We start from the raw sequence: 14,819 nt of genomic DNA, 5'->3' as shown, positions 1-14,819 counted from the left end.
TAAACCCAACAATCACTTTATGACAGAAGGACTGCGAAACAAACAAGAGTGGCAATGAAATAATTAATGCACACAAAGTACATGTTGACCCTTTAACCCTAATAAAGAAAAAAAAGTCAGTAGACTATTGGCCTGGCTGACGTTAACCCTGTAACGCTTACTGTCACATGTGCCTCTAAATTATCAACATGATCAAAACATATATGACAAATCTTACAGGACCAAAGCAAATTAGATTTACTTTAGATTTTCCATACACCATTAAAAAAAAAATCATGTTGAAATGTATCAAATATGATTTATCAGGAACGTATTGAGGAACGTTTATTTGTTCATCAATCAACACTGCATTGTATTGCATTATATGTTCTGCATATAATACATATACATATTCTACATATTTTGCACTATTTATTTATTTAATATGTCAGGCTTTACAGTGTTAAAAAGGAGTCTGTATGTGGGTCAGGGCTTTCATGTGCTCTTATTCAACAGATGTCTTTCATCCTGTTGCACAGGGGCTCTCAGACTTGCCTCTGACCTCTCCATTCATTCAGCCCTGCCAGGGAAATGGGGCCTTCTTATAAAACACAACTGTTCCTGGATCAGATTTTGTTTGATAGTGCTCCAGGTTTTACGATGTTCCTGATTCCGAAAGCCTTGATTCTAAAGTCTGTTCGGGAATGGTAAAAGACCCTTTGATCACAGGTACAAAAACACACATAAATGTCACCTTCTGTTTTTGCATCGATAGCGAGGAACGACGGCATCTACATACAAACAAAAGATCAATGTAAGTGTAAGTCCTCCTCCAGTCTTATTCACACAGCAGTTAAATTAAGAGGGTGATCAGAAAGCCGCATTATCCCTTTGTAGGCCCTCATTGTGTCCCTGGCTTCTCATCCATGTCAAAGCTTTGGATTTGCTTAGCCACACAATCAAAGAATAACAGGTTTAGAAACAGCAGACTGGCTGTATTCGGTAAATATATGAATGGAGCCGATTAGTGTAACAAACAAACAAGAAAAAAACTGAATAATGGGGATTTATGGCTTAAAACAGCCTCTGAATTCACTCATTCAAATGCACATTCAGACTCACTGAGTAAATTCAATTTCCTTCTCAGCTTGTAAAAGTTCAATTAAATGCAGAAGCTGCTCGTTCACAGCTTAGCTGACATGATAGAACAAAAGAATGATCGAAGACTGACATAAAATGAACGAATGAGAGATGGAAAGAAAGAATGACAGAACAAAAGACAGACAGACAGACAGATAGATAGATAGATAGATAGATAGATAGATAGATAGATAGATAGATAGATAGACAGATCAAACAATTTGGTCTTGGAAAAAATAAATATTGTGGTGTCTAACTTTATAGATTTTCCCCATTAGAAAGATCAGAGTCTGTGTGGAGCACTTTTAATGACGGATGGATGCGCATTTTTGGACTTTAAAATCTCAACCATTCACTGCCATTATATATTTATGCATTTAGCAGATGCTTTTATCCAAAGCGACTTACAGTGCATTCAGGCTATCAATTTTTGCCTATCATGTGTTCCCAGGGAGTCGAACCCCCAACCTTGTGCTTATTAACACAATGCTCTACCACTTGAGTTACAGGAACACTATAAAGGTTGAAAGAGCCAGGACAGTTTTTAATAAAACTAAAAAAGTCATATACACCTAGAATGGCTTGAGGGTGAGTAAATTGAGCGGTAATTTTCATTTTGGGGTGAACTATCCCTTTAACTGAGAAAACCAGCTTGACTAGTTTTAGATATCAGACAGGCATATCTTCTGTTGGGATCTGATCCAACATTCCTGGTCTTTGCAGTGGCATTATGTTGTGTTGCTAGTCGTCCCATGATGCATTGCGAATGACAAATGAATCAGAAACAACAGCATGTTATAAAACATTTAACCAAAAGTCATTATAATAAAAGTATAATAAGCATGGATTATAAGGCTCTTTAAGGCTCCTGGAATACATGAGACATCAATGCAAAGATTTAGTTTTAAACAGCTGACTATGGATCACAAATTTAAGCATAATGGACAGTCGATAGCAGAGTGGTCGTGTATCATCCTGAATGGGTTTATTTTGAGATAATGACCAGCTCACTGTTCATTATCCTGCTTATTATACAGCCATCTACCATGAAATATTTATTGGAGCTCACAAATGATAAAATATTCAGAGTGCTGGTAAAGCTCAGTTGCTTTTATTGTGAATTGTGCAATGAAAATTTCATTTGAACCTGCAGCTCTCTTAGCCAGGTCGATCCTGGGGCAGGTGGCCCTCATGTCAGAGACCATGGTGATGAAGAAAGGGGTCAGTTTGTCTGAGTGAACGATCAGCAGAAATGTGGAGAGAAAAAACATGTCCACTTATATAGATGCTCATTCAATCATTTTTTGATTGTCTCCCCAAGTCCATGTTGAGATGTTTTCATATGGAGGACTAAAGTAAAAAGACACTGTCATGTTCATGTAATTTCCAGGGTTGGGCAAAATCACAGAATAATGAATTGGCTTCCTAAAATTAATTTGAATAGAAATGACAGGAAGAGGAATTAACTGAATAGCTTTAGAGGAATTTCATTAGTCCAATACAAATTTTTGTCAAAACATTACAAATGACAACACTATATGTAATGATTAATTACATACATCATGTTTATTATTTATTAATGTTTTTATTTAATACACATTTATATAGGCTAGGTGGCATTTCAAACAATGATTATAAATATCTTATATGTTTCTACAAATAATCCATATGTTGTATATTACCATATTTTTTTAAAATATATTTCTTTGAATTTCATTCATTGAATTCAAATCCAAATTATAACTCTGCATCCTGCTTGCTAATTCAATTCAAATTCATGAACTTTAAATACATTCTCAATTCAATTCCGAATGGAGCGCAATCTTGACAGTTTTTTAATTTTACAACCGATAGCTGAAAAAAAGAAGAACAAAGCAGGTTACCTAAAATCAGTCTCCTGTTCAGTTGTTCCAACCACAAACGGGACGTCGTTGTAGGTTCCGTCTGCACCCTTCTCTCAGGTCTCCAACAGGAGGAGCTTTGAGAACATAACTGTCAATTACTGCAACTGGGCCAAGAAAAACACCTTTGACTGGAAGATCGGTTAATTCATCGGCTGCCCATGCTGGGTACTGCTGCCCCGGGAGTCAGATACAAATCACTGACATTAATTCAACCACAGACCCATTTCTGATATATGACTACCATTTAGAGAAATTAAACCTCATCTGCAGATTTTCATTGGGAATTCATTGAGCGTTCGGCGAGATCTGGCAACCGGTGGAGGTTTGATGATTTATCAAAGAGAGTTTACGGACGAAGGGGCCAATAGGTTGAGGCTGCTGTTAGTCAGCCTTGACTCTGCTGCTGCCTTGCTGTGGAAGGTTACAAGCTCAGCCATAAATTTCTCACCTGAAGGACTTGAGCGATGTGTATTCCTCTCAGGCAGATGGCGTTCTTGCAGCCAGTTCTTCTCAGGAATTCTAAGTTGTCTTTTTCTGTTGACTCCAGGGGTCGTGTTATACACATACGAGCCGCTCATGTCAATCGCGCCATGAAACAGTCCTTTGGCTTGTGGAGGCATCATCAAAGTCCAAACTGAAGTTCCTCCTTATGATCAAGCAGGGAGTGTAATGCTTAATATACATTAACAAGACTAACCCTAGTGAAAAAGAAGTGTGCTTAATTATATTGAATTGCACTTGTAGTACATCCAGACAATATATTATGATTTTAATGAAGTAAAGGCCACCTAAACACTTGTTCAGAATTTCAGCTCAAATCTGATCATTTGTGTATCCGAATGGAAACTGATTTAAATGTTTTACTGTGTATCTCAACTTTTTTTAGATTTGATTTGTGTGTCCAGTGGCGCTCTTTCGTTTTACTCAACGACGTTGCATTGGTATGGCTACACTAACAGCAAAACAGTTTGCAATACTGATGTTGTCTTACAAAATGACAACATGTTGCCATCATGCTGGATTATATAACGTCTTCTGTGCTGCCGCCTCCACTGGCCTTAAAACTCAAAGAGGTGCACAGATCAGCTCTATATTGTCATTTTCCACTTGACTTGCACTTCACAACAACACAACCTTGTTTCTACAAAGACAATTAGTGTGTTTTCTACAAACAATGTCTGACGTGTTCACATTTTACGTGGCATGAGTAGGCTAACTGACAGGCAAAGAAGTTACGCAAAATCCGATCTGAGCATACACTGACTGAAGCAGATTTTCAGAAATGCGATTTGTAATATTAATATATTAACTATATATATTAACTACGTGTTCTTAATATATGGTTATTGGTTAGGAGTTAACGACTAGCATAATTATTGTGAGGCTGTGGAAGTGGTAATTGTTAAAAGTAATGTTTTGCATGTAATATTTCAGACTTGTTGAGCTTGTGTCTTCATTGTGTCCGCGCTGGGAGTTAACTAACGTTACACAGAAGCCTGCTTTTGTGAGGAGGAGGCGATTTTCTCAGTTTGTTCAGAAGAGAGGGAAAGACGGTTTTAAGGCAAGTAACGTTGAACTTCATAATTCCATCATGTTATAATTTTTTTTTTTTTTTACTAAGACTAAAATAATGTTTGTTTTTGTAGATGTTGAAAGCCAGAGACAAGATAACTTAATTCTTTTGAGACTGATGTGAGTTATTTTTAGAAAATAACGTAAATTTTTCTGTTGTTTCCTGCCTGTTTACTTCAAATTTTGATGCAACAACAGTATGATTACATGTTCATATTTTAACTATAGATGTCCCTTTTTTCTTTGCACTCAAACTAACTTAAGTTAAGGACAGAGAAGCCTGCTTGTGTGAAGAGGAGGTGATTTTCTCAGCTTCTTTGGAAGAGAGGGAAAGATAGTTTAAGGCAAGTGAACTTCATAATTTCATGTTATCAGTTTTTTATTTATTTATTTATTTTTACTAAGAGTAAAAGAATGTTTGTTCTGTGTTTTTGTAGATGTTGAAAGCCAGAGACATAGGTGAGCATCATTCTTTTGAGATTTATGTAAGTTATTTTTAGAAAATAAATGTTTCTGTTGTCTCCTGCCTGTTTACTTCACATTTTGATGCAACAACAGTGTGATTACGTGCTAATTTCATGAAAACCATTGATGTCTGTGTTTTTCATTGCAGAACTCAAACCAAATTTGGAGTTGATTTGGTCTGATTTGGAGAGTCATCATTCTTTGTCTTCCTTTCTTAAAGGAAAAGTTCACACCAAAAAAAATAATTTACTTGCCCTCATGTCATTCCAAACCTTGAAGACTTTTGTCTGTCTTTACAACACAAATGAATATATTTTAAATTTTCTCATAATTTTTGTTAATCCATTGAGAGTCTAGATAATCGGTATTTTCAAGCATCATAAATACAGAGTTTTATTGTAGTATTGTAAGTAATCCATTCCGATATTTATATATGAATAAATCTTAAATCATATGATAGCGAACATGTCTGTTCAGAAGAAAACATTGATCTCCCAGACTTGCAATGGAGGACAAAAATTAAGAGAATATTAAATATATTTATTTGTGTTCCAAAAATTAGCAGAGTTTGTATGGGTCTGGAACAACATGGGGGAGAGTAAATTATGACCGTTTTTATTTTTTGGTGAACTAACACTTTGAAAAGCAGCCCTCCATGTACATTAAATTTTGTGAAAATCGGTCATAATTTACTCTCCCCCATGTTGCTCCAGACCCATACAAACTCTGCTAATTTTTGGAACACAAATAAATATATTTAATATTCTCTTAATTTTTGTCCTCCATTGCAAGTCTAGGAGATCAATGTTTTCTTCTCAACAGACATGTTCGCTATCATATAATTTAAGATTCATTCATATATTAATATCGGAATGGACTACTTCTACAGTAACTCTGTATTTATGAGGCTTGAAAATACCGATTATCTAGACTCTCAATGGACTAAAAAAAAATTATGAGAAAATTAAAAATATATTCATTTGTATTCTAAAGACAGACAAAAGTCTTTTTTGGGGTTGAAAAAATAACCCAGCGTTTTTTAGAGTGTATCCGTGCACACTCTAATGGCTAATATTGCCCACAATCCATTGTGCTTTGGGTGAAGGATTTGGTTCAGAACTTCAAACACAAATAAAAAGTGTTAAAAAACTACAAACATGGCGGATTCATTTTTGGGTGTACTATCCCTTTAAAGACACACATAACTGTACAGTATGATGTAATAATGTCCCAAAGCTTGCCTACTCTTCTACTACACACTCAAAAATTTACTTTTTCTTCACCAAAATAGTACATACTTTAAGGGCATAGTATCAGTAGGCAAATCGGCACGCAGCACTAGTGAATGTGAAATGCAATGCTTGGGGCAAACCGCTATAGACTTTGTCTCTATAGAGTTAGAACCGGTGAATACAGTTTACAGGTTTCATTGAAAGGAGAATGATGTGCTGTAGAAATGGTCGTGGACGAAATAGCTCAACACAAGAGCCAATGCAAATGCAATGACGTGAAATAAAGCTTCATCATATGTTTTAAAGTAGAGTGGCTTAATTAAGTACTGGAAATAGTGAATGATGGGCACGGAACCTTCACAAAACTCTTACAGTTACACACAGGTTGTAAGAAACTAGTCTGCCCCGACCCAGATTCCACTCCACAATAGATGTTTGATCATGCTCATTTCCCAAAATGGCTTAATTATAATAGAGGAGAAGAAAGTTGACAGTTGCTGTTTCTGCTCCATTTGTGATGATCACATCCTGAGCAAATGGTGACCAACTGTAGAACTGGAATGAGTTTGGGACACTGAGAAGAACCATCTCAGACAATGAGGTGTCAGAATGTCATTAACATACAGACCACAAGAGTTACAACAGGAGCAACTTCATTTACATTAAGACTAGTAAACTGTAATGGTATAAAAGGTTTAAGCTTAGGATGTTCCAGGTTCATTCCGACTCCACTGAACTGACTTAAATGATTTTTTTTAGTAGAATTCCTAGGTAAGTAGCAGCACTCTAAATGTTTTCTTGAGTAACCTAAAATGTGCATCATTTAGTTGCATAAAGGGTCAAATTAAAAATAAATAACACATTAAAGTTAAAAGTTACTAGAGGGGATAGTTAGTTATTAGAGGGAACTCTATCTGAGAATAAGCGGAACATGGAATGAGGAAATATATACATACATACATATATATATATATATATATATATATATATATATATATATATATATATATATATATATATATATATATAATGTATTATGACCTCTAATCAGCTGAGATTACTATAAGGATTTTTCAAAGTAAAGCACAGAATCAACAAACAACATTGTCTCAGACTACACATGCACCCACAAAAAACAAAACAAACAAACAAACACACACACACACACACACACACACACACACACACACACACACACACAGACACACACAAAAAACACACACACACACACACACACACACACACACACACACACACACACACAAAAAAAAAACACATATAAATAAAATCCTTGACATAAATTATAACAATTACAGGTTCAATAAACAGTCAGTCATCTGGAATGGCCAAAGGTAATGTACAACTCAGTCCTCATAGGAAACATTATTGGTTGGTTAAGCAGCTAATTGTCTAAATATCCAAGAAATGATCCCTAGACAGTGGAAACTTTTCAAAGGAGTTAGACCTCAGAAATCTGAGTCTTTCCACTTGTATGACAGAGATCTTATACATAATCTAAATTCAAAAAGTGGGAGGTGAGGATAACTTCCCCCACCAAACATTCAATGTGGACCGAACGGACTGGATTTGTCCAAGGTCAAAGGAGACTAAGCAGAATGCGGAAAATAAAATACAGGCTGCCCAAAAACCCCCCAATGTATTACCCTTTTCCAAACACACTTTTGGCTTTGGCTCAAGTTTACTTCCTCATTCCACATCCCGCTTATGCTCCCAAGTAGGTATAAGTATCCTGAGTGAGTATGTCTGAGCTTTATTCAAAAACCTCAACAGTGCTCGCCAACTCCTCGGAGAGAAGACCAGAAACTAACGTAAGTGTTGTTGTACCATAAAAATTCAATTCAAATTCAAATGCAATTTTCAAATATCCGTAGCCGATATGCTTTAGTAAGCAGTCTTTTACAGAAACATGGAGCCAATAACATGAATTTCAGCTTTGAGTGTAATTGTGAAGAACTTTTCTCCATGTGTTTGCAGACTATGGTTCTTACACCAATATTTTTAGGGATCCTTTTCAGTCTCTCACTGAATTTATGGCTCTGTGAGGCTGCAAGTGTGATCATTTGTAAGTAATATATGTAATCATTTGTTTGGATTGAAATGTATTTATTTTAAAGCATTGAAAATTACATTTTGTATCACAACACATTCCACTGAGTCCTTATGTCTCACGTTGTAGTGGATCAAGAAGAAGTACCATATGTCAAAACCGGTGATACCAAGGCCAAACTTGAGGATGCAATACTTCAGGGCAGAGTTAAACAAGTTGCTCGAAGCTGCAAGGAACTGCATGAAAAATATCAGGTTTATGATGGTACGCTCATTTTATGTTAATATTTGATCTTAAGTAACATCTGCGTTTAAGCGACTCAGGAATGCTTCTGTTCATGCAGATGGTCTATATTATCTGAACTCATCAAGAGGAGTCCTTTACCAGACGTTCTGTGATATGACCACTGCTGGCGGCGGCTGGACGCTGGTTGCCAGTGTTCATGAAAACAACATGTACGGAAAGTGTACTCTTGGTGATCGCTGGTCTAATCAGCAGGGCAGTGACCCAAACCGGCCTGATGGGGAGGGGACATGGGCGAACACAGTCACATTCGGAACAGCAGAGTCCTCTACAAGTGATGATTATAAGGTATTTTTATTACATTAATGGTTTTACAACCCTAGTTAAATAGGAGCAACATAAAGGACACTAGACAGACAATCAAAAGATGTTCATGTAGAATTTGAAATGTCAATCTGTTTGCTTTATGTCACAGAATCCTGGATACTATGACATTGCGGCACAAGACGTGTCTGTGTGGCATGTTCCTAATAATATTGATTTGGAACAGTGGTCCGCTTCCTCCATCCTACGATACCACACTGAAAATCACTTCTTAAACCTCTACGGAGGAAACCTTTTCTATTTATTCAAGGTAAGATGAACTTGGAACTAGTTTAGAGTTGGAAACACTCACAAAAGTCAAAGATTACAATCTTGTGAAATTACAAAAAAGCTGAATTTTTATCTCCATTTTCCTAGAAATTCCCTGTGAGGTTTGGATTAGGGACATGCCTCACTGACAATGGACCTGCTATTCCAATAGTGTATGATACCGGAAATGTGGATTACAACAAAAATTTGTACGGTCCCAATTCAAGACGTATGTCAAATTCTCTTCAGCCAGTATTTTTCACATTTTTTAAAGAAAGTACACTCTAAAAAATGCTTGGTTTATTTAACCCAACTTTAGGGTCCAATATGGACTAACCCAACTTTTGGGTTAAAAATTTAATGTAAAAATATAACCCAACAGTTGGGTTAGTCCATATTTGACCCAGAGTTGGGTTAAAACAACCCAGCCTTTTTTAGTGTAGCTACATCAGTTGACAGTCAGGAAATTTGTGCTTTATTCAGTGAAGGTGTGCATCTTTATTGAGATTCAGTCAGTTTAATGAATGAAAGCCATGTCATACTTTATGTGAAATATTCTCTGCATTTTCCCCAGAAATATTTACACCTGGATTCATCGCATTCAGAGTCTTTAATACTGAAAGGGCAGCCATGGCTTTTTGTTCAGGTGTCAAACCAACCGCCTGTCACACTGAACATGTGAGTTAACAAAATATTCTCGATTTAAATCGATGTCTATGGAAAGCATTTGTGACATGCTGTTAATCACCACATAATGCATTGAGAGTGATACATTTACAATAGAAATAAGGTGTTTTTAGGTGTGTTTTGTTGTTTGTAATGTACTCATATTGTTGCAGTTCTGTATTGGTGGAGGTGGACACTTTCCTGAGGCCGTCCCTAGACAGTGTGGGGACTTTACGAGCTTTGACTGGGATGGCTATGGTACTACTATGGGATGGAGTGCTTCCAAAGAGATAACCGAGGCAGCTGTGCTTCTCTTTTATCGCTGACATTCTGATCAATCTATAATCGCCAGCTTCCTTCCCTTCTTTTTTCTGAGATATTCCACATTGATTAAGACTTGAATGTTACATACACAATTATTTGCTCAAATGTGTTTCTTTACTATATATATATATATATATATATATATATATATATATATATATATATATATATATATATATATATATATATATATATATATATTTATATACTATATGCATACAAATGGCAACTGAACTGTAACTGAAAAAATCAGATTAGCAATTTATTGAGCTTCTGCTAGTTCATATTTTACACCTCCTCTCGATGTTCATGGGTTTCTTGGGTTTATGGGTTTCAACTGTTCAAAATTGAAAAAATAAATATATTACGTTCAAATAAAACCAGTGGATTATCAATACTACTACCTTTTTTTTTGATAACCTGTGAAGGGCTGGCAAAATCAGTAATGGAGCTAATAATACTGGAATATCTTACATCTAATACTTTGTAGCGTATGAGGCCTGAACCAGACAAATTAAAGATTCGATCGTGAGCATGGTTGAAACAAGAGAAGCCGAATTCCTCGGAAAGGCAACAGGATGCTGTAAATCAACTCCTAGCACCACAGTCTTAAGCTAGATAACCAACCAGCTCTTTCACAGAACAGCTTTCAACATTAACACCATTAGAACAATTATTGACAATTTCAATTCGAAGAAGAGATTGTCTAATTTGGGGCAAGTAATCGAAGAGATGGACAGTCTGACCCTCACATGTAAAGCCATGAGAGTAAACAAGATCGTTGGATTGACTTCCCCCCACCTAGCAAAACCAGACTGAAATTCCTAAGGAGACCTGTTAACCCCTCTGGTCTTCACAGGACATATCCTTACTCCCCAGAATGGCACAGAGAATGCCTTCCAATGCACATATGCACCAAAATGAACTCAAAAAAGACTTCTAAATGGATATCAGTCCATTGCTTAACTCCATATTATACATGTAACCCACACATTTGATTAAAATGTTTCTAATCACTTATTGTGTATGTCTTTTTAAATAACTCTTGAATAGCTTAAGGGATCATATTCATGTTTAGTATGTGTGTGTTCGAATCTTCTTGCTTGAAACGTTTCTGACCATCAGTTATTTGTCAAATGTATCATATTCTTGTTATAGGAATCATGTCCAAATTATACCCTGCAAGAGCGGGAAAATTCGGACCACGTGCTTGATAAGATAACATATGGTTTATGAATGGGTAGGACAAAAATCGCAACACCCCGAGAAAAGACAATATCTAATTGGTCAAGACAACATTTGAGGTGTGGCCAAAAGGAAAGTTTAAATACTCAGGACAAAATCAAATCTTTTTATCTATCATCTATCTTTCATCTATCTCTATCAATCATTCATGCCTTCATCCAGCCCTATTTTAGCTTTTGCTTTTAGTCATGCTTTGTCATCACTTTAAGTGTTCTTCGAGTGCCGTTCCAGCGTGCTTCGGCCTGCATGCCTGCTACTTAGCCACGATGAGAAGAAACACCACCTAGTCTCGTCAAACTTTACTTCTATTCTTTTACTTAAGTTTCTTTTCTTTTCCATTTGAGAGTTCATGTTCTGAGTTAAGTTTTGTAACGCCGTGTATCCGAGTCCGGCCTCGAGTGCCCGTCTGAAACTACAACCAGCCCACAACTCCGCATCTTCAGCCTACGCCCAACCACGGGCTTCCCAAAAGGTCACTTCAACGACTACTGAACTTCCAGCCAATCAGCAACCTCGGGAAACCCCCTTTTCAGCGACAACAAAGGGAACCCCGTTACACAGGCATCACAAGTACCTCCAGACTCTGATCTGTACTGGTGTTATCAAATATAATTTTAACCTAATTGATGAACTCAATGCGAGGGTTAATTAAGTGACTGATGGTTGTTCATGTCTATGCAATTTCACGTATTGCTGTAAACTTGGGATTTCACATTTTCATTCTCTTAAACTCATTCTTTCCTAACGTTCTATCCTCCTGCAACTTGTGTGAATGTGTGAGTGCGTGTGCTTATGTGTTAGATTAGTTTATATGTCTTAGATTTATCTAATAAAGCCTTATTTATATTGAAAAGAGAAGTATCTTGTGTTTTGTGCTTACAAGTTAATGTCTTAAACTGCCGATCTTGTTACTGAGCTAATTAATAGTGTTTTCACTATACTTTGGATATTAATATCCAGCGCAGATTTGATGTTAAACGGCTCGTTCAGTGAATCGCTGGCCGTTTCATGGATCAGCTGTGAAACAGTGATTCTGTTCAAATTCCCTTTAAAATCTTAAATGATTCCCTTTGAGCTAAATTGACCCGTTTCCCTTACAACTTTTTTTGTAGTATAAAAATATTTTTTAAATGTTTTGGACTCACTATGTTATGTTGTTTGACTTCCATCAGTTTGAGAACTTGTACACCAACCACATAATGCCAGTATGCAGAAATGGGACTTTTTCCTTAAAACAAAAAAACAAAAAAACATATTGTTAAAAAAACACTTTGTTAAGCTGGTCTCACAATAGATAAGAGCGCTATGCTAATAAAAGTCTCAGTGGGATTGGTATAAAAGATAGCAATAATGCAAAAATAGGTTTTTAGACTTATGATTCATTGTCCTTTATTTTTTCATATTAAACACTACTGGAGTAACCATTTTGAGAATATTAAGTGGAAAGTGACATTGACCTATAATAAAAAATACTGTGTCAACAACAAACTTAGTGAAATATACATTAAAATGATACACTTCATGTATGCTAAATGGGATAAAAATGTCAGAAAATAGATTATTAGATAAATAAGATATTTTTCTATTTTGATAAGAATGATGCAGTTCTTATCTTGTCATATCTTTATTTTAAATCTTATAAATGTACTTGAAAAGTTGTCCAAAAGGGTGAAATACATACATAATTACACATTCTTCCAAGCTTTAAAGCTATTAGAAGAACTATGAACTTTCACAAAGGCTTTAATTTCTCTTTTCAACATGCTGTGCTCTGGGACACACTCATTAAACTTACATACTATGTAGGATGGATAGTATGAACATTGGGACGCAGAGTAGTAGAATTCAATCAAATGGCTTTTCAAACTCCTTTTTTGCATCTGTCCATATCTGTCTGGCATATTTTTTCACATGCACAGCTTGGAGGGCACAGTTTATTTCATTTGAATCTTTGTTCTATTGTATGCATTTGTTCTGTTGCTTGTTGACTTGCAATCAGTAAGCTTGAGAACTTTTAATTAGATAATTTATGGCTAGTATTAATGTTTGCTGTGATATCGAAATTGGTGTAAGTAAAAAAAAAATATTTCCAGCAAAAATAACTGTATTGTGATATAAATCAATATTATGAAATAAAATTGCTCATATTGTGATATGAGATTTTGGTTGTATCACCCACCCACATCAACATATGATATACACTCACCTAAAGGATTATTAGGAACACCTGTTCAATTTCTCATTAATGCATTTATCTAATCAACCAATCACATGGCAGTTGCTTCAGTGCATTTAGGGGTGTGGTCCTGGTCAAGACAATCTCCTGAACTCCAAACTGAATGTCAGAATGGGAAAGAAAGGTGATTTAAGCAATTTTGAGCGTGGCATGGTTGTTGGTGCCAGTCTGAGTATTTCACAATCTGCTCAGTTACTGGGATTTTCACGCACAACCATTTCTAGGGTTTACAAAGAATGGTGTGAAAAGGGAAAAAAAACATCCAGTATGCGGCAGTCCTGTGGGTGAAAATGCCTTGTTGATGCTAGAGGTCAGAGGAGAATGGGCCGACTGATTCAAGCTGATAGAAGAGCAACTTTGACTGAAATAACCACTCCTTACAACCGAGGTATGCAGCAAAGCATTTGTGAAGCCACAACACACACAACCTTGAGGCGGATGGGCTACAACAGCAGAAGACCCCATCGGGTACCACTGATCTCCACTATGAATAGGAAAAAGAGGCTACAATTTGCATGAGCTCACCAAAATTGGACAGCTGAAGACTGGAAAAATGTTGCCTGGTCTGATGAGTCTCGATTTCTGTTGAGACATTCAGATGGTAGAGTCAGGATTTGGTGTAAACAGAATGAGAACATGGATCCATCATGCCTTGTTACCACTGTGCAGGCTGGTGGTGGTGGTGTAATGGTGTGGGGGATGTTTTCTTAGCACACTTTAGGCCCCTTAGGGCCAATTGGGCATCGTTTAAATGCCACGGCCTACCTGAGCATTGTTTCTGACCATGTCCATCCCTTTATGACCACCATGTACCCATCCTCTGTTGGCTACTTCCAGCAGGATAATGCACCATGTCACAAAGCTCGAATCATTTCAAATTGGTTTTTTGAACATGACAATGAGTTCACTGTACTAAAATGTCCCCCACAGTCACCAGATCTCAACCCAATAGAGCATCTTTGGGATGTGGTGGAACGGGAACTTCGTGCCCTGGATGTGCATCCCACAAATCTCCATTAACTGCAAGATGCTATCCTATCAATAAGGGCCAACATTTCTAAAGAATGCTTTCAGCACCTTGTTGAATCAATGCCATGTAGAATTAAGGCAGT

The 14,819-nt window shown here is 36.5% G+C and overlaps 1 protein-coding gene across 1 annotated transcript; it reads left to right on the top strand.

Annotated features, from left to right (window-relative positions):
- Positions 1 to 7,993: 7,993 nt before the first annotated feature.
- On the top strand, positions 7,994 to 10,606 carry LOC109064930 (intelectin-like). The gene is made up of 8 exons (XM_019081983.2): positions 7,994 to 8,121; positions 8,288 to 8,375; positions 8,490 to 8,624; positions 8,704 to 8,951; positions 9,079 to 9,237; positions 9,345 to 9,465; positions 9,811 to 9,914; positions 10,076 to 10,606. Exons 1-8 carry the CDS (start codon positions 8,053 to 8,055, stop codon positions 10,226 to 10,228), a joined length of 1,077 nt encoding a protein of 358 aa, XP_018937528.2. The 5' UTR covers positions 7,994 to 8,052; the 3' UTR covers positions 10,229 to 10,606.
- Positions 10,607 to 14,819: the final 4,213 nt, after the last annotated feature.

This window comes from Cyprinus carpio, chromosome B18 (assembly GCF_018340385.1).
Source record: "Cyprinus carpio isolate SPL01 chromosome B18, ASM1834038v1, whole genome shotgun sequence".
In the NCBI taxonomy this organism is placed as follows: Eukaryota; Metazoa; Chordata; class Actinopteri; order Cypriniformes; family Cyprinidae; genus Cyprinus; species Cyprinus carpio.
This window is presented reverse-complemented; position numbering and strand designations above follow the sequence as displayed.